Source organism: Hyaena hyaena, unplaced genomic scaffold (genome assembly GCF_003009895.1).
Source record: "Hyaena hyaena isolate Hyena2069 unplaced genomic scaffold, ASM300989v1 scaffold_153, whole genome shotgun sequence".
NCBI lineage: Eukaryota > Metazoa > Chordata > Mammalia > Carnivora > Hyaenidae > Hyaena > Hyaena hyaena.
The window spans coordinates 1,441,820-1,467,813 of record NW_024080785.1 but is presented as its reverse complement, the minus strand read 5'-3'; the positions used below and the strand labels follow the sequence as shown (position 1 = coordinate 1,467,813).

General features: G+C 38.8%; 1 protein-coding gene across 3 annotated transcripts in view; it reads left to right on the top strand.

Moving 5' to 3' along the window:
* Positions 1 to 2,062: 2,062 nt before the first annotated feature.
* The window catches only part of KIAA0895 (KIAA0895 ortholog), a 55,076-nt gene continuing 31,144 nt past the window's right edge, over positions 2,063 to 25,994 (top strand). For all 3 annotated transcript variants that reach the window (XM_039239144.1, XM_039239142.1, XM_039239143.1), the window contains exons 1-2: positions 2,063 to 2,251; positions 11,765 to 12,459. In XM_039239144.1, coding sequence (XP_039095075.1) covers positions 2,227 to 2,251; positions 11,765 to 12,459 — 720 coding nt within the window. In that variant the 5' untranslated portion in view covers positions 2,063 to 2,226. The remainder of the gene's footprint in view (positions 2,252 to 11,764; positions 12,460 to 25,994) is intronic.

The following is a 25,994-nucleotide window of genomic DNA, read 5'->3' as shown; positions in this document are numbered from 1 at the left end:
TAAACTGAAGATTCACTCTTTTTTTTTACTGTTTAGTTATTTCTGAAGCAGAGGGGAGAGGCAATCCCAAATAGGCTCTGCACTGTCAGCACAGAGCCCAATGTGGGGCTTGATCTTACAATCTGTGAAATATTGACCCGAGCCAAAATCAAGAGTCAGTCGCTTAACCAACTGAGCCACCCAGGCACCCCTGAAGATGTGTTCTTTATCTAGATGTCCATTTTATATCATTCTATTTTGTTTGAGTTGTCATTAAAAATGCATAATTTGTACTGTCTACTTATTCATTGATTTACAAATATTTATTGAATATCTAGTCTGTTCCAGGTACTATTCCAGATGCTGGGAATATAGCAGTGAAGCAGCAAAAAACACTGCATTTACGGAAATTTTATTCTAGGGGTGTGGAGACAGACAATGGAGATAAATCAATGAACTATGCAATAAGTTAGTGTTCCGTACTAAGGGGAAAAAATAAAGCAGAGAAGTAAGGTAGAAAACCTGAGAAAGAAGTGGAATTTTAAATTGAGTGGCCAGCAAGAAGTGACATTTGGATTAAGTCCTGAAGGAAGTGAAGGAGCTAGTCTTTTGGCTGTTTGGGAAAAGAACATTCCAGGCAGGGGAAATCCCAAGTTACCAAAGCCTTGAAGTGAAACAGTGCTTGGCATAGTTGAGAAATATCAAGGAGGCCAGTGTGTCTGGACAAGACCAGCGGGGAGTGTGGTGGGACATGAGATGAAAGAGATGACAGGAGGCTAGGTCATAAAATACCTCATAGGTAAGAAGGGGAGCCATTGAAGTGTTCTGCACAGAGTAGTGACATCTGACTGTTTTACAGGATCACACTGGCCACTGAAGAGGGCAAGGTGGAAATAATGGAGATCATTTATAGTTATAGCTATAATCCAACAAGAGATGGTGGTGGCTTGAACCAGAATGGTGGCAGTGGATATAGTGAGAAATGGCTGGATTCGGGATATGTTTTGAAGACAGTATTCACAGGATTTTCAGACAGAATAGAATGTGAGGTTATCTACTGTTTGTGATACAGTTAAAATTTCCACTATTCACTTCTAATTGTTAAAAAACACAAATTCTCACAGGTTCTATCTCATTCCTAGAGTATGATGTTAACATAACTTTTCTTTTGTTTCTGGATTTGAAAGCACATTTCAACTATTTGTGTCCTCTCTCAATCTTGAGGAAGGGTAAAGAGAAAATGTGGAAAATGTGGCTCAGAAATTTGAAAGTGCCAACACTATCCTATGAGCTCCTCCTAGGCTGTAAGCTCCATGAGACTCGTCATTGACCTTCTGGCCTTCAGGCCTGTCTCAGAACATCGCACAGATCAGTTTCTCAAAAAATGTTGAATGGTATACTCTCTACATTTCCCAAGGAGTAACAAAGTGAAAGACAACATCCAGCCGTATAAATTGCACAATCATAAATTAAAATTTGTGTTTTTAGTATTAAGGATATTATGCTGGGATACCCAACTTGTAAATGTGTTTGAGTTTACGCAAAATACTGAACACCCTTCAATCTCAAGTTGTTTTAGCTTTTCCGAACCTTTTAACTAAAGGGCGGAGGAGCCTGGCTTTGCAATACACAGCTGGGCTGTCATATTACACCGCCTCTCTGTTGTGAAGCTACCGGCAGCATTAAGCCCTCTTGAACAGGGCACAAACGTCTAGTCTATGAGAATAATCAGACAAAACGCGTGTATACCAGTAGCCCAGAGACCCAAGCCTGTCCCGGGGCTTAGCCCACAAATCTCTGGGGCCGCGGGCCTGCGCACTGCTCGCCGGGAGCTGTAGTTTCCCTCCCTCCTCTCTTTTCCTGTGAGCTTGGCCGCCGTCGCGCCAGCGCCCCAAGCGGTGGGCAAGCTCTGCGGAGCGCGGCGTACGCCGCGGCGCGGAGCGTTTCCTAGCAACGGGGGAGCGGCAACGTCACGGCGGCGGGTTCCTAGCGCAGCTGCCCCCGGTAGAGCCGCTGTGTGTGTGTACCTTCCAGCACCTGCGGTGTGGAGGGAGCGCGTCTCCCAGCCCTGTGCGCACGTCTTCGTCCGTCCTTGTCCGCTTTACCTTTCCCCAGGTAGCGGAGAGCAGCCCGCCGCCGCGACCCGGCGTCTGAGGCTCGAGCCTCGAGGCAGTCCGGCCGGTTCTCGCCGGCCGTCGCCCCCTTCGCCCCTGGAGCCGGCCAGCCGCCCGCGGCCTCGGCGGGACGATGCTGGAGTCCATTCGCGTGACGGGTGAGTGCTGGGAAGGGCTGGCCCGTGGGCTGGCGGGGGCGGACGGCGTCCTCGCGGCCGCAGGCGACGGGCGTGAGGCGACTCGGGGCCCCAGTCGCCCCGGAGGCCGAGGAAACGGCTTGAGTGGGCTCCGCGCGCGGCGGGGGCGCCCAGAGCAAGTGCGCGGCGCGCAGGAGGTGCTCAGGAAATTGCGCGGAGGGAAGACAGAAAAACGGTCCCTTTTCCTTTTGTCGCTTATTATCAGTAAACACGTGCCATGGAATCTAGGGAAGTAAATCATAATCGACAGATGACCGGTCCTACGAATGTGCGCTCTACATACTCCATTTCAAAGCGTATTAGCTGTGTAGTTAGGCATTTTAGTGTACTGGCGTCTAATTTTCTAGAATGTTCAGAAAAATCTGAGCTAAGCAAAAGAATACATTCCAGTGTATGCGTATACGGTGTCTATTTCTCTCTGATTTTTTTTCCTGTGCTTTTTAAATCCGTGAGAACGTTTTGGATTGATAGTATTAATAGGTCACTTTATGGTGTGTAGTATTCTCAGCAGAAGAAATCGGTGTTCATACCCCAGGTCAGAAAATTTACTTGCCTTTTATGTTATTTAAAAAATAGGTTTGATGTTAACCATTTGAATATTAGCTTACGTATTAGAAGCCTTCCCTAGGCCATTTCTGTATAACATTTCTGCAAGAAAGGGTTTGTGGTAGTCCAGGATCATGACGAACAACAACAGCAAAGGGAAATGCTTAATCTGCAAACTAGGGTCAAAATAAAGCCAGAATTTTTTTTAGTTTCTGTCATTGCAGTACCAAACAGACTATTTCTATCATTTTTTAAATTCTAAAACTGAATTCCTTTCCAGTGAAAATGCTTGTGGTCTTAATTTTATGCTGTTTTCTTTCCCGTTTCATGTTATAAAACATGGAGCTGATTTTGTACTTTATCTCATTGATATTTGTGTTGACAGGAAACATAAGAGTTACAGGAAGCAAACCTAAATTGGCATTCGTTTTTTAAATGTAATTTGATGCAGGTACTATTTTTTTCATTTTAAAATACAGTGAAAAATTTGAAAGTTACTTAAAAATACCATACCTTCTTTTTGTGAGCGGGTACTAGATAGCTCCCCCTCCCCCCACCGCCCCTACACTCGGTTGTGACAACAAAAATGCCACCTGACATTGTCAAGTGTTCCCTGCAGGGCAAAATTACCCCTCCCCCCCATTCCTGTTGAAAACCACTGCCTTGCAGAAAAATATAGTTTGAATTTGCCAAAGCCAAGGTTATTAGATAACGATTTAGAAATAATATCCATTATGATAATTTCTCCCAAAGCAAACAATCACTTTAGAGAGAGCATAGCATTATGATAATATTAGTATCAGAAAGTGGTTTTTCTGGCCAACCAAGTGGATCTCCTGCTTTTCACTATGCAGAGTTCGAAGTTTGAGGAGAGATACTTTATGAAATAGACTCATTTATCTTGTCTCACCTCCCTTTCTGTGATTTAGTGGCAAAAATCAATCCAACTGTACATGTTGCATACCCTGAGATAGATAATTTTGCAGTGAATATCTATAGTTCAACAGCCATTTGAGAATTAGAGCATCAAATTTACATCCCCTTTAGAAATAATTGAGTTGTTTTTCAAAAGAGTTTTTAAAAATTTTTTAAAGCTTATTTATTTTAAGAGAGAGAGAATGAATCCCAAGCAGGCTGCACAGCACTAGTGCAGAGCTCAACACAGAGCTCGAACTCACAACTTGTGAGATCATGACCTGAGCTGAAATCTGAAGTCACTCAGGAGCCTCTCAAAATAGTTTTTATATAGAACTTGGCCAGTTAAAATAATAGTTCCAGAACTCTAATGCAACCATTTTCACTAACATATCAGAAAGCCCAATTGGGACAGCTAGAAACTTTATGAAGAGTATGTAGCTGAAGATATGCCCCCCTTTTCCCTTACTGCCCTCTCACTACTTTTTGATATCTAAGAAGCCGTCTTCTTCTGGTGGTTTTTAATCTCAGGACAGAAGCAATTACTTAAATATTTCTGAAATCTTTTCCTATTTAATAACATACTTTTGACTTATTAGTCGTGATTTAATATAATTAAATATAACATTCTGGTAAAACTGCTGACTGGAGGAACAATATAAGAAAGATATCTATGCTGTATATGCTGTTTGAAATGGAATCAAATCAAAAAAAGGGGTGTTTTTTTTTTTGCCTGCTTATAGCTTTTTAAATATAGTTTATTATACTAAAGCTACTAAAATGTTGATACTGGAATATAGAAGTAATTACTGTTAAATTTACCTTGGAAATCCAAATGTAATGATTCTAAATATTTTCCCATTTGCAGTATTCCATGGAGTATTTCTGTAGGAGCTGACTTTAATATTGAATATAATAACCATACTGATAGTTAACACAGGCTGCTTATTACAGTTTGGCACTGTTCTTAGCACTTCATATATATTACCATTTTCAACCTTCATACCAGTACTGTGAAATATGTATTATTATCCCACTTACAGAAATGGAAACTACAGCACAAAGAAGTTAACTTGGTCAAGGTCACAACTAATAAGCAGCCAAGATTCAAAGTGAATAAGCTCCATTCCAAAGTCCATGTTTTCAACCACTAGGAAAGGCAGGACACTACTACAATGCCTCTATGTTGATTTAAGCCACAAAGTTCAACATGAAGATCTCATTTAACATCAGTGGTGCATTATCTGATAGTTAAGTCAAGATGATGCTTTTTAAGTTTTTATCACAGGCAAATCTGCAAATAATTTTTGCCTGGAAAGAGTGTATTTTACTTGAGTATAAAATTGTTTTCAAAATAGAAGACATCTAGCTCATTCAGTGAGTAATAGAAAACTGTTAGAAGCCTTATAAGAATATGTTAATTTATGATTTCCTACTCCCCATATTTTATATGGTATATAAGAAGTGATGCAGTCCTCTGGAAATGAACCTCCTTTCTAACAAAAGTGAGTGTTTACAAATACTGGAGACAAAAGTTTTCTTAAGACCAGTGTTCGGCCATATGAGATGAATACACTTAGGCACATAACTCCTGTTTGTCCTATAGCAGTAGGCACCTGCCATTAAAACTTGTCTTCAACATCACTAATTGTTTCTTTTTTTAAAAAAAAAAATGCGATCCTGGTATGATTTTTTTTTCCCCCTCAACCTTCAGGCATTCATATCCTGTATCCTTTCTTTCCTCTCAAATATTGGCTACCTCTCTGGCCATCCTTTCATGAGCCATCCTCAGTGAATGAGCAAAAACAAACACAGATGTATACCATAATAGAACTTGTAATTTCCGTGTTGGAGGAGGTCTTCATGCAAACAGATGTATAACTACAACTGTGACAAGTGCTTCAAAGAACCTTCCAGGGGAGATTTCTTGAGCAAGTGGTATTTGAACTGAAGGATGAGTGGGAATTAATCTGATGGGAAGAAGCGCTCTCCAAACATAGGGGACGGTGTATGAAGAGGTGTTGTGTCTGAAGAGAGGATGGTGAGTGTGAGGGATTGACAGAATGAAAAGAAGCTAGAGTGGACTGAGTAAGGGCAACATTGTGCAAGGAGGCCAGAGAGGCAGAGTGGGTGACCTGACCGTAAGTGACCTCATATGCCATGGTTAAGAGTTTTGTCTTCATCTTATGGAAAGCCATGGGGAAGTTTGTTTTGTAGCACATTCACTGTTGTTTCAGATGGTGTTTAAAGCTGTTTCTTTTACTACAACCACCATTAACTGGCATTATAGAATACCCTGCATATTTCTAACTAAAATAATAACACACGATGATTGAGCGAAATAAGTCAGGCAGAGAAGGACAAATATCATATGTTTGCACGTATAGGAGGATTAGGAGGAACTTGACGGAGGAACAAGGGGGAGAAGAAGGGCGGAAATGGTGGGGGAAAGGGAGAGAGGCAAACCATGAGAGACTCTTGAATGCTGACAAAAACTGAGGACTGATGGATGTGGGGGGGAGGGGGGGATGGGCATGGAGGAGGGCACTTTGGGGATGAGCACTGAGTGTTATGTAGAAACTAATTTGACAATCAACTATTTGTAAAAAAAAAAAAATAACACACAATGATTTCTGACCAAAAATGATAGCATCACATTATAAGGAATCATTGTTACTAGTTGAGTAACACTGAAGTACTCATAACTAGGATTCTGACATTTTTGGGAATCCTGAAGTTAAGTCAGCTTTCTCAGTTCCTGAATGACATGAGCAGTGCCTTTTTATCTCTCTCTCTCTTTTCTTTATTTATTTCTTTCTGAAAGAGAGAGAGAGAGACAGCATGAGCAGGGGAGGATCAGAGAGAGAGGGAGATACAGAATCTGAAGCAGGCTCCAGGCTTATCTCTCTCTCTTTTTAACTTACAGTCAAGAAACTATATGGGGTTCCGTTGAATTCAGAGATGTTAAAAACAGTAGATTATGTGTTACAATACAAATTGGGCAATAAGTGTGTCTTCAAAGATTCTGATGTTTTCACATATCTTTTAAAAGATTAAGGTGTAGGGCTCTTGGGTAGTTCAGTTGGTTAAGTGTTCATCTCTTGATCTTGGCTCAGGTCATGATCTCCCAGTTTGTGAGTTTGAGCTCCACGTTGGGCTTGGGATTCTTTCTCTCCCTGTCTCTCTGCTCCCTAGCCTTCCAAAAAAGATTAAGGTGTAACTTACATTCAGTAAAGTGCACAAGTCTTAAATATGTAGCCCAATGAATTTGTGCATATGTAACCACTGCCCAGAAGAAGAGAACATTTCTAGTACCCTGTATGGTACCATGGTGCCTCTTCCTAGTTTATAACCCATCTGTCAGTGGTAGCCACTATTCTAACACCATATATTAGCTTTGTCTGTTTTTGAACTATGTAAAAATGGAATTATACAGTATATACTCTTTTGACCTGGCTTCGTTTGCACAGTATTGTCTGTGAGGTGCACTGTATTGTTGTTTGCACCCTCAGCTGCTTTTCCATTGCAGTGTAGTGTTCTGTTATACAAGTTACCATAATGTATTCATTTTTTCTGCTTATACCATTTGAGTTTTAAGTGATGAAGAACTACTTGATAAAGTGTTTATCTTGTTTGGGGACTATACTGTTTTGTTTTGTCTTTTCTTTTGTTAGTAATCAATCTGTTGTCTTGTTATGTAAGATTATCCCATGTTCCTAGGTTTCATAAATATTAGTGAACTGTACGAAATTGCCATTTTGTGGGTCAAAATGGGTCGAATGGTATTTTCCACCAGCCTTTGTTTCTGGTGATCTAATCTGTCTTTCAGCCAGGGACCTCATAATTACTGTGAAACTTCACCTCTTCACAGTTGTGAAAAACAAAGTTTAGTGAGAACCTCTCTCTCTCATTCCTTTAGATGAGGAACATGAGGCATCGATGGGTTTAATGATAAGGCTAATATTACAGAGAGGTCATTGAAAGAGCTGAGGATGGAAGCCAGGAATCCTGGTATCCTTTTCACCTGTTCTAGAAACAAATTAAGCTTTCATTGTGTTGGTAATTTCAGTATATCCACCTGAGTATCAATTTTAATGTATTATTATTTCCCCCTTCCCCCCCTCAATATGGGTAATCAGATGGTATATGAATGATTCCTTTGATCAACAAATTATTTTTATTTACTCTTAAATTTTAGTGAAAATTACTGATGGCTAAAACATCACATTACATAGTGACTTTTAATATGAGAAAGTAGGACTGATTACCTTATTACTTTTCCGAGGGAAAATGAGTATACTTCCCCCAAAAGAAATCTATGTATGCATTTTAAAAGTTTAGTTTTTCAGGGAAAAGAAAGAGAAGATGATGTTCTTCAATGAAATCTTACTGGTCTCTCATGTTTTTATTCATGTTTAAAAGTCATTTTTAAAGTAAGCAATAATAATTAAAACTTCAAAAAACAGTACTTTAGGTTCTCTAATAGTACACTTTAATACAAATGAAATAAGATCAGTGTGACTCTGAGAAATTAATTTTATTTGTCATGAGTTGTTTCATCTCCTGCCCTACTTTTATGAATTTCATGGGATAGTCAGCATTTGGCAGGATTGGTATTTTACTAAATAAATATACCATTGGCACTCCCAAACCTTACTCATCAGCACATGGAGCTTAAAAAAGACCGGGGCTAATCCTCTCAGGTAGATAATTAGCAAGTGAGCTGAAGTGCTACAACTCCTAGGGGAAAGGGTACTGTCCTGCACACTCTGTCACCACTCTCCCAACCCCAGTCCCCATTGAACATTTTGGCAGATGGTTTAGAACTTTTGTTAAGTATCCTGAAGGTGTATAGATTGTTTGAGTTGAAACAGAATTCTGAATTTAGAGGTCACTGATGCCTTATGACAGAACAAAAGAACTCTGAGTTCAGCTCTGTAGTCAGAGAGCTACTATGCTTTAGGAAGCAAAGAAAGCATTTTAAAATTGAATATTCATTTTTCAAAAAATGATCTCAACACAACATGAATATTCATTTTTCAAAAAATATACTCAACACATCTGTAATAAACCATCAAAATTAGGATTTCTTCAGAATAGTTTTATTCTCTGATTTTAATTTGATGTAACTTTCTCCCTTTTTATTATGAAGACCAAATGAGAAAAGAACATGATTACCTCCCTTTCCCTTACTGGCTGTTCTTGCTTCTCACCTGACTTTTCTGTTTGTGATACCCTATTCTTATCGCAGTTTTTTTTGTTTGTTTGTTTGTTTGCTCTTTCCCTTTTTAGTATCCATTTAAGTCTTTCTTTCCTAATCACCTCTTGTCTCATAAACTTGTGATTTTTTTTAGGGAAACTGACATTGTTCTTGGGTATTTAGGCTACAGCCTGTGCTCTGGTGTTCCTTAGCCTATGTGTGCCTAGCCTGCCCAGTTTGGGCTATCAGTTGGCAACATTTAAGTCTGAAACCCCTGAGGAACTGAGACTTACCAGCCTGTAATGAAAGTTGTGTTTGTTCGTTTATTTTTTGCTGTTTTTTTCCATTTATTGAATGGCTTCTTTGTGCAGTCAACCTTCAACATGACCCTGTGTCTAGCTTCTACTTCACATCTTCTACATAGAGTAGACATTTAGTCTCTGCGTATTTATGTGTTTATGTTATCTTTAAGACACCAGAATTCAAATTTCACATATCGACCTAGAAAATGTTAACTAGAAGAAGTATTACGTACCTTACGTATTTGGATTATTATCCATTTTTGACCTGGTACCTTACCAAATCTTTGCCCTACAATCTATGACTTCTAAGCTTTAAAAATTTATATTTAGGGCAGAATTTCTTTACCACGGCACTACTTTAGGACGGATTTGTTCGTGTAGGAGGCTATCCTATGCATTGAAGGATATTTCCCATCATACTTGGCCTCTACCCACAAGATGCCAGTAGTACCCCTCCCTTGTTGTGACAACCAAAATGTCTCCACACACTGCCGTACACCTCCTCGGGAGCAAAATTGCCTCTGGTTGAGATCCACTGTTTCAGGATTTTCCCTGTTATATTTCTACTTCTGCCGTGATTTCATAATTTCATATAACTGTAGAATGGTCCCAGAACTACAAATATCTGTGTATCTAGAATGGTTGGAGAATGACATGTTTCGGGTTGTGCCATTCATTCATGCATTCATTCATTCAGCATACACTTACTGAATGTCTGCCAGATTATGCCAGATGTTAGAAAGGAAGAGATGAACAAAACACACTTCTGGTACCTATCTTAGTACATCAGTTACTCAGATTACCATGCCTTATAAGGGTCTGCGTCTGTACAGAGAAAGAAAAGGTACAGTGCTGTGCATATAGCAGACCTAATGTTGAATAGCTATTGATAATTGAATGGCCATATATAATGTAACAAGCCTGGACTTAGAATTACATATACCTGCATTCAAATCATTTTGCTGTTTGTTTATTGTAATATAACCTTAATCAAATTATTTAATATTTCTGAGAATTAAGTGATATGACATGTATAGTTTTCTCTGAAATCCCAAACTCACATAAATGTGTCAACAAATGGTACCTGCCATTATTGTTGTTATTATGTATTACTACTTATTATAGAAAGGATCCCTGAATGTCAAACCTTGAATGAGTGAATGACAGATGTATATGAATGAAGTTTTCAAAAAATTGAAATAAAATAAATTGTGTCTTGGCAAGGCAGACAGCTTTTCAAGTTGGCTAGTTGAAATTGCTTCCATAGTAGGAGCCAAAAGTTGGGGCTAGAGGCATTAGGGTCCATAAGACTTGGAAAAGAGAATTGAGAGAATGGGATGTTACTTGAAGAAAGGACTTAAGGAAGGTTAGTATGCACGCTTGGCCAGAGATCATATTTGTAGATAGGACTTCAGCTGGAATCTAGTTCTGATAAGTAGGATTTAAGACAAATTCAAATACTTTGTCAGTTTGGAATTGAATCTGAAAGTTCTTAAGGGTCTAGCTGAAATCTCCTATTTCTCTTCACTGTACTTGCTCCCTACTCTGAACTCTAGGTTATTGTCTATATTTTCTGTTTTTCACAGTTAAACTTACGCTGTTTTGTATTACTATTCAAATCTTCATAGGCTTGCCTTGCCTTCAGAGCTACACTGGAAGCCGGTTGAAGGCAGGGACAGTGGATTTATAAAGATGTTTCTTATAGCCACATACCTAATTCGTAGTGTCCCATATATTTGTGGAATGAAACACTGCAGGTCAACAGTTTTAAAGCAGAACATAAGCATCAGTATATCAGGTGATTTGTACCTCTTTTAGCACAGTGAAATCTAAAGGCAAAGCTGACCTCTCCTTGGTTTAGCATTTGATATTCTTATGTCTATGTAATAATAGTTATAATTTTTTTCAGACTTGACATGGCAAGAAAAAAACTTAATTTTCGTTTAACCTGTAGCCAAGAATTAAGAAAGTCACACACACACAATTGTGTGACATGAAAACATGCTTTAGCATACACATATCATTAATTTAAAAAATTGTTTCTGAGATAAATAAGGTAGTGTTGTCCTTCTTTTCCTGATGGTTTTCTTTATTTGTAGCATCTGATTTCAAGATTATATTGGCCTTGAAATGCCTTGGATTTTACTTTGATAATGGTAATACTATTGAAAATTATATACTTTCTGTGAAATTATAGTCATTGGTAGAGTTGAATGTTCAGATTATTTATGTGTATTATCTCACATTGATGTTGAACTTTGATCGTCTTAATGGCTTCAATCTGAAAATTTCAAAATTTAGCATATATATGTTTATATAGAAGTGACAGTGTCTAGCGTGACTGAAGTTTAGTAATATATATGGTTTTTAACATTTAAAATGTCTTTTCTAAAGAACGTTGCAAAATTATAAGGTTTACAGAACCTTCAGAATACTTTTTGTATAATAAGCAATTTGCTTCATCTGGTATCTCTGTTATTTCTTTTGTTTTGATTTTGTTTATTAACACAGAAAAGCTTCACTGGCCTGAGCAAGAACTTGCTAAGAAGTCTGTTCTAAATGCAGAAGAGTCATTGATCACTGACAGCAAAAGAAGCATTTCACATTTATCTACTGGAATACTAAAGGACATTTTCACAACTGGAACCAGTAGTTACAATGTTCTACTACAGAGCAAAGAGGAGAAAAAGCATCATTCACAAAAACAGTCTTCCTCCACCTACTCCAAAAGATGTAGAAAGCCCAGCAAATCTCCTAGTTCTTCTCGTAGTAAAGATCTTCGCAAGATGAAGGCCCCAGTGCCTGTGATGAGCAGTGGTACCTGGTACTGCCTAGAAAGGCAGCCTGGTGTTTTTGTCAGTAGTTCAGTGTCGAGTCCTATAAAGTTTACACATGATATCTCTGTTACAGGGAACAGCATAGTACTGCCACCTAAGCCCAAAAACAAGGTAAAGCGACGCCATTTCTCCACTCTGCCAAAGGCAAAGCCACAGCCTCAGTTGTCTAGAAGTTTTGAAAAAGGAGATGACTTTTCTGGGAAGAAATTTTGTATACTGACTGCTATAAAGCCCACCAACTTAGAGAAAGAAAAACTGAGATTTTTCAAGTCTGACTATACCTACAATCCTCAGTTTGAATATGCAAACCCATCTCTGCCAAGCGTGTTGGCCAAACACAGCAATGCATCTGACCGATTTCTTAAACAGGTAAAACGCTACTTCAGTAGTGGTATTTCAGTTTTATGTAACTAGAGCAATTGTTTACAATCTTAAAAACGAAGAGAAAAAAAAGACTTTAAAAACATTCCAGTTATTTATATGTTACAGTTAATTCCCATTCAGGACATGTAAATATGTGACAGGAAATCTCCAGGTGAGTGCCATAGCCTATATGTAAACTACTGTGGACTAGTCAGAATCTATGAAGAATCTGTTAGATAGACTTTGTGGCAGGAAGCAACTGTATTTGGAAAAAGCTTAAGATTCTGGTTCCAGGCTTTCATTTTGGAGTTACAGACTCCCCACAGACCAGTGTTATGTAGCTCACACTGTGTTTGCATTTTCCATTGATTTTGAGGGCCTTCAGTACATCATACAGTCTTTGGTTCCCCTGTTCTATTACATTCCCATCTTTTTTTAGGCTCCATAGGCATTTTGGAGAGCTAGGCTTGATACCTGGCCCATGAACTTTTTAATGCTTTATTGAATTGTTAACCATCAAATGTTTTAGCACTAATTTGAAGAAGAAACAGTGGAGTTTTAACAATTATCTTCAAGGTTAGCAGTTCATGATGTGAAGGATATGAGTAACATTTTTGATATTGCTCAATTTAGACATGTGTCAATTAGTTTTGTTTGTTATGGGGCTTAATAAACTTTGAAATCCTTAAATTTTAAGGAGAAATTGGCTGATGTTTATCTGAATGGCATTAAGTGATGATAAAGGCAGACTAAATTTTGTTAAATTAACTTTCTACACGTTTTTATAATACATGAAGTTCAACTTGGCTTTGAGTGATGGAAAATCTGTTTGTAGGCTAGGTAAAGCTGCGTGGTTCCATTTGCCTGTGGTGTGTGCCCTATTTTAGCATTTTTGCTACAGTACAGTTCCTTGGACTTGTGACCAGCAGATTTTTGTTGTATTAAATGACATGGAATCTGACCAGTCTTTTGAAGCCGTTATGTAAAGCTTATTTTAGGATTACAATAATTTTAGTTTTGTTGTTATTTTCCTTTGTTAGAAGTAACCTTTTCAACTTCTCTAGATTTTTAATGGATATTCACTTATTTAAAAGTGCTGAGATAGTGCTAAATACAAATAAAAAGGTCAACTATTGTCTTCCTGTTTTGGCAGTCATTTCCACTTTATTTTGGAAATTGCAATTGACTATACAGGGATTTCACCCATTTAAAATTTATGAAAATTATAAATGAGTGCTGAAAGAGATGGCTGAGATTTACTTACCAGTATTCTTTAATTTGGTATCCTTCCCTATGCCTTGCCAATTGGGAAAGAGATTTCCCACCATTGGATCAAAATGAATGTTCTCTGATTTCCCTGGAAGACAATTAAGAAGATCAGCTGCTCCACAGATTGAGAACTGACACTGCTTGGCCTGTGGCCTTACGGTCTTTATTTTAACCTGATTCCAGCTTGAGGAGATAAACGTGTACTTGGGTTGCTCGGGTAAATAGCACTAGCAATCCTACTGGCTGTATTTCAGATGCCACCATTTAGGAGAATGCTCTCAACAGATGCCTAGTGTACTGTTTAAACCACTTTAATCGAATAAAAGGGATTCATTAGAACAAGGCCTCTGTAAAATATGCTTAAAGTCCTAGGTAGCATCTGAGTGAATTATGACATGATGTCATACATCCTTCCCCCCCCCCAGCTGTGAAGCAAAAACACAGCTTCAGAGCTAGTCTCAGGATTCAGAAACATGCTACATAAGGGGGCCAAGATAGCCAAGTCACCTGATGGTCTCTGGCCTCCCCCCTCAAGGCCTTGTCAACCCCTAGCAGATAGTATTCCTAGTGTCAGGGTCTGAATCCTTCTACGGCAGGCAGTCTGCACTGTTGTTGGAGTGACCATGGTCCTCTCCAGTGCACAGATTGGCAGGACAATGCTAAACTCTCCATGCACAGATAAGTCTATTGGAGTGGAACCAAAGTTGTGCTCAAGCTCTGGTCATTCCTACTTGATTGTCCCATCAATGTCCAGGAGTTCCAGGATGCAGATTTTTGTGATCTGAGCATTAGGTTCCCTAGGAGACACTCAGACCCTTGAGGTGGTTCATGGGGTCTAGCATGAATGTAACTCCAGGAAGAGCAGGCTGAACACTGCTCACCCTCTTGCTGACAGCAATGGTGGCCCTCAGCTCCCCAACCTTTGAGTATTCTTAAACTTGACAGAAACTGAGAATATCAGTTTTGTGTGGCTCTGGACCTTTGCAGGAAAGAGTGCCATGCTTCCTGGGAACTGAAGAAGGGATCTGGGATGAGACAATGCTGAAAGCATTTAAGGGTCAGGTGCATCCTCACCAGTGGCTCCTCAGTGGCGCCCTCATGCACTTTCTGTCCTACTTCCTAGGGGCCGACTGCCCCCGGGAAACCTAGATACCGAATCCATTTGGCTTTGCATCCTGCACTTTGTTGAATAAGGTTGGAAGTGAGAGATGAGAAGAGTCTTCAGGGTGGTAATAAGAATCCTTGAACTATTTTCAGTATCCACCAAGTCACATGGAAATTATAAATTTACATGATAAAGCCAATGGACAGTTTAAGTGACTTGTTTTCTACCTCTGGCTGGAATTGTATCTTACTGTAGATCCAGGCTAGCTCATGCTAGCTAGAAATTCTGATTAGTAGAGTGATATGTTGTTTAAATGGTAAGAGTAGCTTGCTCTGCCTAAGTTGTGCAAACAGTGTTTATATTGGACACCTCTTTTCCTTTTGAGAATCTGGAATTTTAGAACATGCTGGGCATAGGGGTGCTTCTCTACTAGTCCCCAATAAAAACCTTGGGTAACAACTTCTGTAACAAGTTTCTTTGGTAGACCACTCTTTACATGTTCTTAGAACTCACTGCTGAAGAAGTTAATTACATCCTTTGTGACTTCATTCGGAGAGGACTTTTGGAAGCTTGCTTCTGTTTTCCTTCAGACTTTCCTAGATGTAAGAAATGGTGAGTGGTGGGTTTAAGTTGATCTCTTGAAAGCATTTATTTACAGTCAGATTTTAGAAAAGAAGAAGAAAAAGTTCTGTATTCAAATAAAACATCTGTTTGGGCTGTTGTATTCGCGGTCAGTTTGAGATTCCTGGTCAGTTGTTAGGTCTGGCTTCTTACGGCTTTGTAAAGGGCCATTATGTTACACTACTGTTCACAAATTGAGCCTGGGCCCTACATTTATACAATAAGGTTAATATTTACCATAAGCATGGGGTTCCTTGGCATCGTAATACTTCTCTAATACTTTTTACTATGATACTTGTACAGAAGGCCAAGTAAATTAAATCTATGCTAAGTTAGAAATTTTGCATTGAGGGTAGCTGGGGAAGAGTGAACAAAAACATATTTGTTCTCCATATAGTTGTATTATTATGAAATTGTTGACATTGCCCTTTTATTTAAGGACCCTTGCTCCATTAAAATTGCTTTGAAATATAAGGACAAAGTCACATGCACCATCAATGTGTGACAGATTATAACTAGCATTGATAGACTACTTAATATTTGCTTGTTACTCTCTCTAATTGCTTAATACTTTATAGCTATTATCATATGAGTTGCAATACTTATAGTTTGACCAGTTGAAAAAATTGACATAGAGAAATGTAGTAACTTTCCTGAGGTCGCCTATAGTAAGGTGCAGAACCAGGAGTCTCTTTCAAGTGGTACTGTCTTCCACACAGTGGCATGTGGGCAAACCAGCTCTCAGTGCCCATGATGTAAATATGAATACTTTCACCATGATCAATTTCAAGCAGTGTAACATCAACTGCCCGCAAATTAATAAAAATTCAGTCCTCACAAGCCAGAATGACGGGGCTGCAGCACACCACTGTTTCACAGCATGGTTTTAGCCTGGCTGTCCTAACGCTTTGCCACCCCTGGCACCCAAAGGGCACCAGATGGAAAGATCCTCTCACTTTCCTGGCAAGGATCCATGCCTCCGCAGAAGCTAATTATAAAGGACAGTGAAGATATTTTTTCCTCTTTATGATACACCTTGAAATAGTGATTATTGCTGTCTTTTTGGAACTGTAAGACAAAGGTATCTCCCAGTAAGGACGCCCATCCTCATCTTTCAGTTACGGCTTTAGTCTCAAATCAATACAGTATTAATTCGTTAGGAAGACTGGCAAGAGCTCCCCAGGCAGGCTGTCCACAACATTGTAGACGGATGTTGATTTCTCTCTTCCTGCCCGTGTGACTCTGCCAGGGAAGAAAGCAGAAACATCCCCTCTAGTAAGGCTCTGTACCCTTTCTCTGTTACTATTGTCCTAACTGTTGCATTTCATCTATTCCTTTTCTATTTCACGTGGAGTACACACAATCCAAAATTGAGAAGTGTTAAAATAAAATTACTTATCTTCAAATAAAAAAAAAAAATGGAAAATTGTTCAGGGGGCGCTTGGTGGCTCAGTCAGTTAAGCATCTGATTCTTGATTTTGGCTCAGATCATGGTCTCACGTTTGTGAGATCGCGCCTTCCATGGGGCTCTGCACTGATAGCATGGAGCCTGCTTGTTCTCTCTCTTCCTCTTTCCTACCCCTCCCCTGCCCCCTTGCACTCTCTCTCAAGATAAATACATAAACTTAAAAAATTAAAAAATAATTTCAAAAATTCCTCTATAATGAAACAGTATATCCAGTGTTTTCCTATTCCTAAGATTTTATATATTTCAAAATAACTATTTGTAAGGATAGTTTTTGATTACCCATGTTAATGGAAGGAAATATTTATATGAGTTAGTTAAAATAGGAAGATATTCCCTGCTCTCTTTCTTTATTGAATAGTTCTCATGAATGCAGCCACCCCTTTGCTTTCGTGCTGGGTAACAGTGCTACACCAGCCATGAGCAATTTACTAGGGTCTGTAGTAAGTAGTAAATGCAAGTAATAGAAAAAAGCCACAAACAGTGGCATGAAGTGGAGGTTGTAGAAGCAATGCTTAAAATCAAACATCTAAGTAAAAATAAACCACTGAATGAACTTTTGATTTGGTTGTAGACATCTTGCATCATAAAGACTGGTGGAAAAGATAAAGTTGGGAAAGATAGGGGATTAAGTATTAAGGAATGTTAGTCTGGATAAAGAACAGATGTTAAAGGGTTGCAGTTACTGGAAGAAATGTGCAGATAAGTTTGCAAAATATTGAGATGTCAAAAACATACAGTGAAACATCGTTATGTTTCTATTGTAGTATACCAGAGCACTCCATAGATGTGTACTTGTTAATCTTTATGATACCTTAAGACATAACCCTTTCAACCAATAGCAAAATGGATTTTAGCTGTTTGTAAGAATTACTGTGTTAAAAAAGTGGTTTGTCAGACATTTAAAAGTAACTAAGAAATTCTAGAATTGCCTTCTTTTAAAAATACTCTTTGATTTGGGGGGCGCCTGGGTGGCTCAGTTGGTTAAGCATCCGACTCTGGCTCAGGTCATGATCTTGCCCCACATCAGGCACTGTGCTGACAGCTCAGAGCCTGGAGCTGCTTCAGATTCTGTGTCTTCCTCCCTCTCTGCTTCTCTCTCTCCCTCCCTCCCTCTCTGCTTCCTCTCTCTCTCCCTCCCTCCTTCTCTCAGAAATAAACATTAATATATATACAATTTTTCTTTGATTTGGGATTGATTTGTAGGAATCTTGCTCTGTAGGAGAGAAATGGCTCAATCTCTGAAGTTTCCCTTGTACATTACAGTGCAGGATGAAAATGATTATTTAAAACTCTTTTTAGAACCTCACAGATCTCTCTCAATTTGAAGCCTAAAAATACTGTGGCTAATTAAATCAAGATTCCGTTTCATGTCACATTGTATATCCAGTTGTGTCATTTATTTTGTAAAGACTTTTAGTTCTTCTTTCACGTTGCATATTAATCACAGAAAAACTCAGTTTCCACAAACTGTATTTACTGAAAATTCTTTTACTTCAGATAACAGTGCTCTGATACAATATAATTGGTAAATAATTAGGTTTGTTAAAACTAGTTTCCTAAATAAGTGAAATTTGTTTCTCCAAGTAACAAAACCTAAAAATTAACCATTTCAGTGCAGTTCTTTCTATAATGTATAATTCATTTGACAATTCAGGAGAATGCTTTTCAAACTTTTCTAAGAAGGTAACCTGATAGCAGAGATGTAAAGAGAATAATCAAGGAAATCAGGAGCAAATCTGTTTTATCTTAAATTCATGTGAATTTTACACTATACTTTGTAATATATCTTTATTCTGACATAGAAGCATCTAATTGCTTATCTCCAAGAAAATGTTAACTGCTAGTTCAATTAAACACAGGCTGTCCATACCAAAGAGAACTTGTTTGTGGGCCACAATTATCCCTTGGATTGGCATAACAGAAAGACTTTTAAGCATGGTCCTCAGAAAACAAGGTCTTGTATAAATGGAATAGGTAATTCGTTATATTAAAACACATGCATTTGAATAAATAAAATCACGTCATGTTCTAAAAGCAAGATGTGTTTATTTTCCTTTTTTGTTGGAAGCAACTTAATTGGAAATCGGACACCTTTACTGATAGCAGGATGTCTTCATGCAACATTTCCTTAAGGCTAAAGTTTAATTGTATTAACATTATAGGTACTTTATCTTGGTAGACCTCAAGTCGTTCAAATAAAAAGGGGAAGGAAAAGCAAGCCTCCTTTAAATATTACGTCTCCTTAGATGACACAGTTTTCTGTTTAGCAAATCACAAACCTTTCACAGATAACCTAAAGTTATGAGATTTTCTTTTTTAAAGATTGAGAGTTTAGTATGTTCTATATTAGATAAGAGAAGTGGGGTCATTTCTTAATGTAATAGCAAGGAAGATTTTCTTATATTCAGAGATGGAAATACACCATCAGATTGTATGTTTTTGGAAGAAGCTGTGACCTTGATGACTCACTGAAACAGCATTTTGTTGATTTGCCTTTGAAAATTTGCCTAACGTGCATTCTTAGGTTCTTAACAGGGTCTTTGCTACAGAACAGCTTGAATATCTGCTTTTCTTCTGATAGGTGGTAAAAAGAAGAGTCTTTGTTACTAAGCTGTTTATAAATCTCTTATCCTGGTAACAGTTGCCCTCTGATATTCCCACTCACCATTGTGTACATCCAGACTATCCCCAACCCTGACGACGCAAGCATGTGGGGGGAGAGGGGGTCGGTAGAGGGAAGAAGGCTACAGGTGACATCTTTTTTAGTCCAACTGTGTTCTTTCACTTGTTCCCTTCATTGAGGTTAGACTCAGTGTCTCAGATCTATTTATTTATTTATTACATTCTTCATATGTAGAATATATATATTTTTTAACACTTTTCTTGTAATCTGGTCATAGTCTACAGTTTCTGTTTTATGGAAAACTGAATTATGTATTGGCAGAAGTATTTGCTTCAGTCTCCCCTCCTGTCTGCACTGCATCAGTCTTTCTAAGATACAAGTCTGACGTCATTTGCCTTCCTGAACAACTTCATGGTGCCTCATAATTTCAGATTAGGTCCAAAATCTGTAGCATGGCCTGTAGGTCTTTCATCTTTCATGATCTGGCTCATGCTTACATTTCCAAGTCAGCTCTGTAGTTCCACAGCATCCTGTGCAGATTATCTAGCATAGCATTTGTCACACTGATATCCTCAAGTTTGTTTTGTTTTCACCACTGGACTGACGTCTTTGGTAAAAAGAATATTTTATTTATTTCAACTATGCCCTCAGGTTCAGCAGGACTTGCAGGAGACACAGCAGCTATGGTTGCTGCCAGCCTGGACCTCCAGCTCCCACCTCCAGAAGGTTCTGTCCCCTCTTTCTTGAACAGTGGCCCACTCAATCAGTGAGGAGTAGAGGCAGCTGCCTCCCATCTACCATCCCTAGCCCCAGATTCTGGACACCATGCTTGATCTGGAAGGGGAGCATGTGGGGCCTGGTGCAGAGCAGAGTCTTGGGGTTGAGATCTGGAGACCCCCTGAGAGGCCTCTACAAGACTCTGTGCCACAGGGCTTCTTCCAGTCCCAGTGAGACTCTGGAGGGATTTGTCATGTGGGAGTCAGATCTTGGTGTGAGGAGGGGCCCAGGTCAGGTCTGTGGAGCAGGAGGCGTGATCAGCGTGCCTCTCCCCCCACCCCCTACCCTAGCATGCTGCCGATGGCTCCAAACCCAAAGATGGTCCTGACAAACCCTCCGCAATTCACAGGCTCCTGCCTAGGCCTGAAGGAGGCCCCTGTGCTCCCCACCCAACTGGCAGACCACTACTTAATCTTTCCCTTCCTCCAGAGCAGACCCTGGAAGTGAGGAAGGCAGCATATGGGAAATGGGGAGACTGGGGACGCGGGCAGGTGCCAGACCTGCCAGGTAGGTGTTAGGGGGCAGGCCTTGGCAGTTGTTGGGTATCCGAAATGTGGGTCTGTAGGCTGTGTGTGTATGCTCTGAACCGTGCCAGCTTCTGGGTGCCTCTCGGGCAGGCTCTCCACCAAAGGTCCACGTGGCCCTGCATCCCCTCCCCAACCTCTCCCTGCTCACTTTGGGTGCAGTGCCACCTGCCGCACTTGCAGGGGGGGAGCAGCTCACCTTGAAGCTGCTGTGGCCTAACTGTGGGGGTGGCTCAACTGTGGGAGAGGCCCAGCTGTGGGGGTGGCCCAGCTGTGGGGGTGGCCCAGCTGTGGGGGTCCGTTGGGCAGTACATGGGGGCCAGTCTGGTGGAACTCTCTGCGGACCCAGAATCTAGCTTAGTCCCTGGCAGTAAATCAATGAGTCCCCTGATGCCTCTCCAGGCCAGAAATTCTGTTTCACTTTCTTTACTTCTGACACGATTCTTTGCTTTTGCCTGGAATGCCCTCTATTTCCCCTGATGCCCAATTTTTATTTAGCTTTTTCTATCATCTCACAGTATTTATACTCCATCAGAATATTACTCAATTTTGTTGGTTTATGTGTCATTTCTGCGAGTCTAATTGTTAAACAGTGACTTAGATTCTAAAATATAAAAATGAACAAAAGTATCAGTGATTAGGGGTGTCTGGCTGGCTCAATCAGTAGAGCATACAGTTCTTGATCTCACTGTTGTGAGTTTGAGCCCTACACTGGGTATAGAGATTACTTCAAACAAAACCTTAAAAAAAATACCAGTGATTAGTACAAATAAGATGAATGAATGAATGGTCCTAACTGATGGTAAAATCTATAAATTTAGTGATATACTTTACAAACAGTGGATCCATGTTTCTGGCCCAAGGGTCAGGTTTAACCTGAATGTATGTTTTTTAAGGGGTCAGCCTAGTGGTTTTTTTTTTTTTCTTTTAAACATTGGAATGTAAAGATGCATCTGTTGTTTCTCCCAGATGTTATATTCAGTGCTTTATACAGTGGTGACTACTTGCAGCTAAAGGTATCTGAGTGTATGACTACTGCTCTAGTGTCCCCATCAGTTTGTGGCTATTGTACCTTAAATGGAGACGTAATGATCTGATTGAGTAATCCGTATCTTCCTTAATTTGCTGCCAAGAAGTAGTAGCCACCATTGGAAAATTCATTCACTATTTGGGATTTTGCTTTTCATTCTGAGAATCTCAAAGTACTAGAGAGAGTGTATGTGTGTGTACACACCTCATGTTTATCTGAAAGAAGCATTTTCAAACTGATTTGAGGAATACTGCATGAGAAAGAGAGTCACATACATTGGAAAACACAAAATACTGTATTCATCCCTGAGATTCACTGCACACAGCATCATAATGAAGGCTTGTAAAAGTCTTGTTTAACTTTGTTTAATACAATATTTTCCAGTCACATTTGGCCATGAAACCCTTTTAAAAATGATATCTTGTTAACCACTTTTCTACAGGAAAGAGTTTGGAAAACACTGGCCTATAGGAAAGGACTATATGATCTCCTAGGGATTATTTGGTATTTGGATAGGTGGTGGGGGAAAGTTATAGATGTTAGAATTTACTAAAAAGGAAAGTAATGAAGGGAGGGTTGGGACTGAACGGAGATCAAATTGTTACTTTAAATTGTAAAATTAAAACCCAGCTATCTTCTGCTAAAACTATATACGGTCATGGGAAATGGATTGCAAAACACATTCACAGTCTCTTTCCTTTTCTCCACTCTCTTACTTGTTGTTGTCTCTGTCTCTGATTTCATCCTCACAACAACTCTTTGAGGTAAATGGCAAAAATTTTCATTTCCATTTTGCCCACGAAGAAACTAAACCTGCAAAAGGTAAAATGAACAATACTCAAGGTGACACTTGAGTAAATGGTAAGATATTAATATAAAACTAGATCTACTCATTTCTAGTCTTTCACAATATCACTCAACTTGTATCATAATAGTGTCCCTATTGTACATTGTACATAGTTTTTCATTGAGTGAAAACTGTAGTTGAGAAGGGAGATAGTTTTTCTACACAGGACTTTTGAAGTGGTTCATGATTGATGGTCAGATTTTCAAACTACTAAACAGGAAGCAGAATTAGCATTTTACATTCTTGTCAGCAGTGTGTAAGGGCCCTAATTTCTCCACACCCACAGCAACTCTTGTTTTGCTTTTGTTTTTGTTTTGATAGCCATCCTGGTGGTTGTGAAGTGGTATATCGTTGTTTTGATTTGCATTTCTCTGATGACTAATGATGTTGAACATGTTTTCATTACCAGCCATTTGTTATATATTATTTGAAGAACTGTTTGTTCAGAGCTTTTGCTTATTTATTTATTTATTTATTTTTTACAAATAGTTTATTGTCAATTTGGTTTCCATATAACACCCAGTGCTCATCCCCAGAAGTGCCCTCCTCCATGCCCATCTCCCCCCTCTCCCCCACATTCATCAGTCCTCAGTTTGTTTCTCAGTATTCAAGAGTCTCTCATGGTTTGCCTCTCTCCCTTTCCCGCACCATTTCCCCCCTTCTTCTCCCCCATGGTTCTTTTGCTTATTTTTTTAATGGTGCTATTTATGTTTTTATTATTGAGTTGTAGGAGTTCTTTACATATTCTATACATGAATCTTTATCAGATAAGAAATTTGCAAATTTTTTCTCTCATTCTGTGAGTGATCTGTTCACTTTCTTGATGATTCCTTTGAAGCACAGGAGTTGTTTTTTGTTTTGTTTTGTTTTTAAATTTTGATGAAGTCCTACTTAACCTATTTTGTTGTTGTTCATACTTGTGGTGTCACATCTAAGAAACCATTGCCTAATCCAAGGTCATGAAGATTTATTCTTATGCTTTCTTCTAAGAGTGTTACAGCTTTTGCTCTTACATTTAGGTCTTTGATCCATTTTGAGTTAATTTTTGTATAAAGTAGGGACCTAATTTCTTTCTTGTATATACAGCCTTCCAATTGCCCTAGCACCATTTGTTGAAAAGAATTTGATTACTGTGTGTGTGTGTGTGTGTGTGTGTGTGTGTGTAATATCTCCTTTCTTATAAATTTTTAAAATTTTAATTCCAGTGTAGTTAACCTGTATGGTGTATTAGTTTCAGGTGTAAAATACAGCAGTTCGACAATTATATTTCTCAGTGCTCATCAAAATAAGTGTCTTCTTAATCCCCTTCACCTGTTTCATCCATTCCCCCACCCACCTGCCTTACTATTGACCTTCTGGTCTCTATAGTTAAGAATCTGATTTTTGGTTTGTCTCTTTTTCTCTTTTTTCCCCCTCTTCGTTTCATTTTGTTTCTTAAATTCCACATGTATGTGAAATCATACAGTATTTGTCTTTCTTGACTGGCTTATTTTGCTTAGCATTATCCTTACTAGATCCATCCACATTGTTGCAAATGGCAAGATTTCATTCATTTTTTTTCTTTTTCTTTTTTAATGTGTATTTATTTATTTTGAAAGAGACAGAGAAAGAAAAGCTCAGGTAGGCTCCCCTGCTGTCATTGCTGAGCCCATTGTGGGACTCAGTCCCATGAACTGTGAGATCATGACCTGAGCTGATATCGAGTTGGACATCCAACCAACTGACCCATCCAGGTGCCCCAAGATTTCATTCTTTCTTACAGCTGAATAATATTACATTGTGTATATATACCACATCCTTATTCATTCATCTATCAATGGACACTTAGGCTGGTAATTTGGCTACTGCAAAAAATGCTACAGTGAACATAGGAGTGCATATATCCTTTTGAATTAGTGTTTTTGTATTTGTTGGGTAAATACTGAGTACTGTGATAACTGGATCATAGGGTAGTTCTATTTTTAGTTTTTTGAGGAACCTCCATACTGTCTTCCATAGTGGCTGCACCAGATTGCACTGCTACCAACAGTGTACCACAGTTCCTTTTTCTCCACATCCTCACCTTGTTTCTTGTGTTTTTGATTTTAAAACATTGACAGGTATGAGGTGATATCTCATTGTAGTTTTGATTTGCCTTTCCCTGATATGAGTGATGTTGAGTGTCTTTTTAGGTGTCCTTTGGCCATCTGTATGTCCTTTTTGGAGAAATGTCTGTTCATTTCTTCTGCCCACTTTTAATTGGATTATTTTGGGGATATTTTGGTGTTGAGTTGTGTAAGTGCCTTATGTATTTTGGATACTAACCCTTTATTACATATGTCATTTGCAAATATCTTCTCCCATCCGGTAGGTTCTTTTTGGTTTGTTGGTTATTTCCTTTGCTGTGCAGAAGCAGATTTTTATTTTGATGTAGTCCCAATAGTTTATTTTTGCTTTTGTTTCCCTTGCCTCAGAAGAAGACATAGCTAGAAAAATGTTGCTGTGGCTAATAGCAGAGACGTTACTGCCTGTGCTTTCTTCTAGGATTTTTATAGTTTCAGGTCTCACAGTTAGGTTCTTAATGTGTTTTGAGTTTATTTTTGTGTATGGCATAAGAAAGTGGTCTAGTTTCATTCTTTTGAATATAGCTGTCCAGCTTTCCCAACACCATGTGTTGAAGAGACTGTCTTTTTCTATTACATATTTTTGCCCTGTGTCAAAGATTAATCGACCATATAATTGCGGGTTTATTTTGGAGTTTTCTCTTCTGTTCCATTCTATTTTTGTAGCAATACCATACTGTTTTGATTACTACAGCTTTGTAATGTAACTTGAAGACTGGAATAGTGATACTTGAAGACTGGAATTGTTTTTTCTTTTTAAAAATTGCTTTTGTTCTTTGGGGTCTTCATGATTCCATACAAATTTTAGGATTGTCTGTTCTAGTTATGTGAAAAATGCTGTTGGTATTTTGATAGGGAGGGATTACATTAAATCTGTAGGTTGCTTTGAGTAGTATGACATTTTAACAATATTCATTCTTCCCATCCATGAGCATGGAATGTCTTTCCATTTGCATCATCTTCAGTTCTTTCAGTCAGTGTTTTATAGTTTTCAGAGTATAGGCCTTTCACCTACTTGATTTTGTTTATTCCTAGGTATCTTACTATTTTTGGTGCAATTATAAATAGGATTATTTTCTTAATTTTTTTTGCTACTTTATTATTAGTGTATAGAAATGCAACCACTTTCTGTACATTGATTTTGTATCCTGCAATCCTACTGAATTCATTTATCA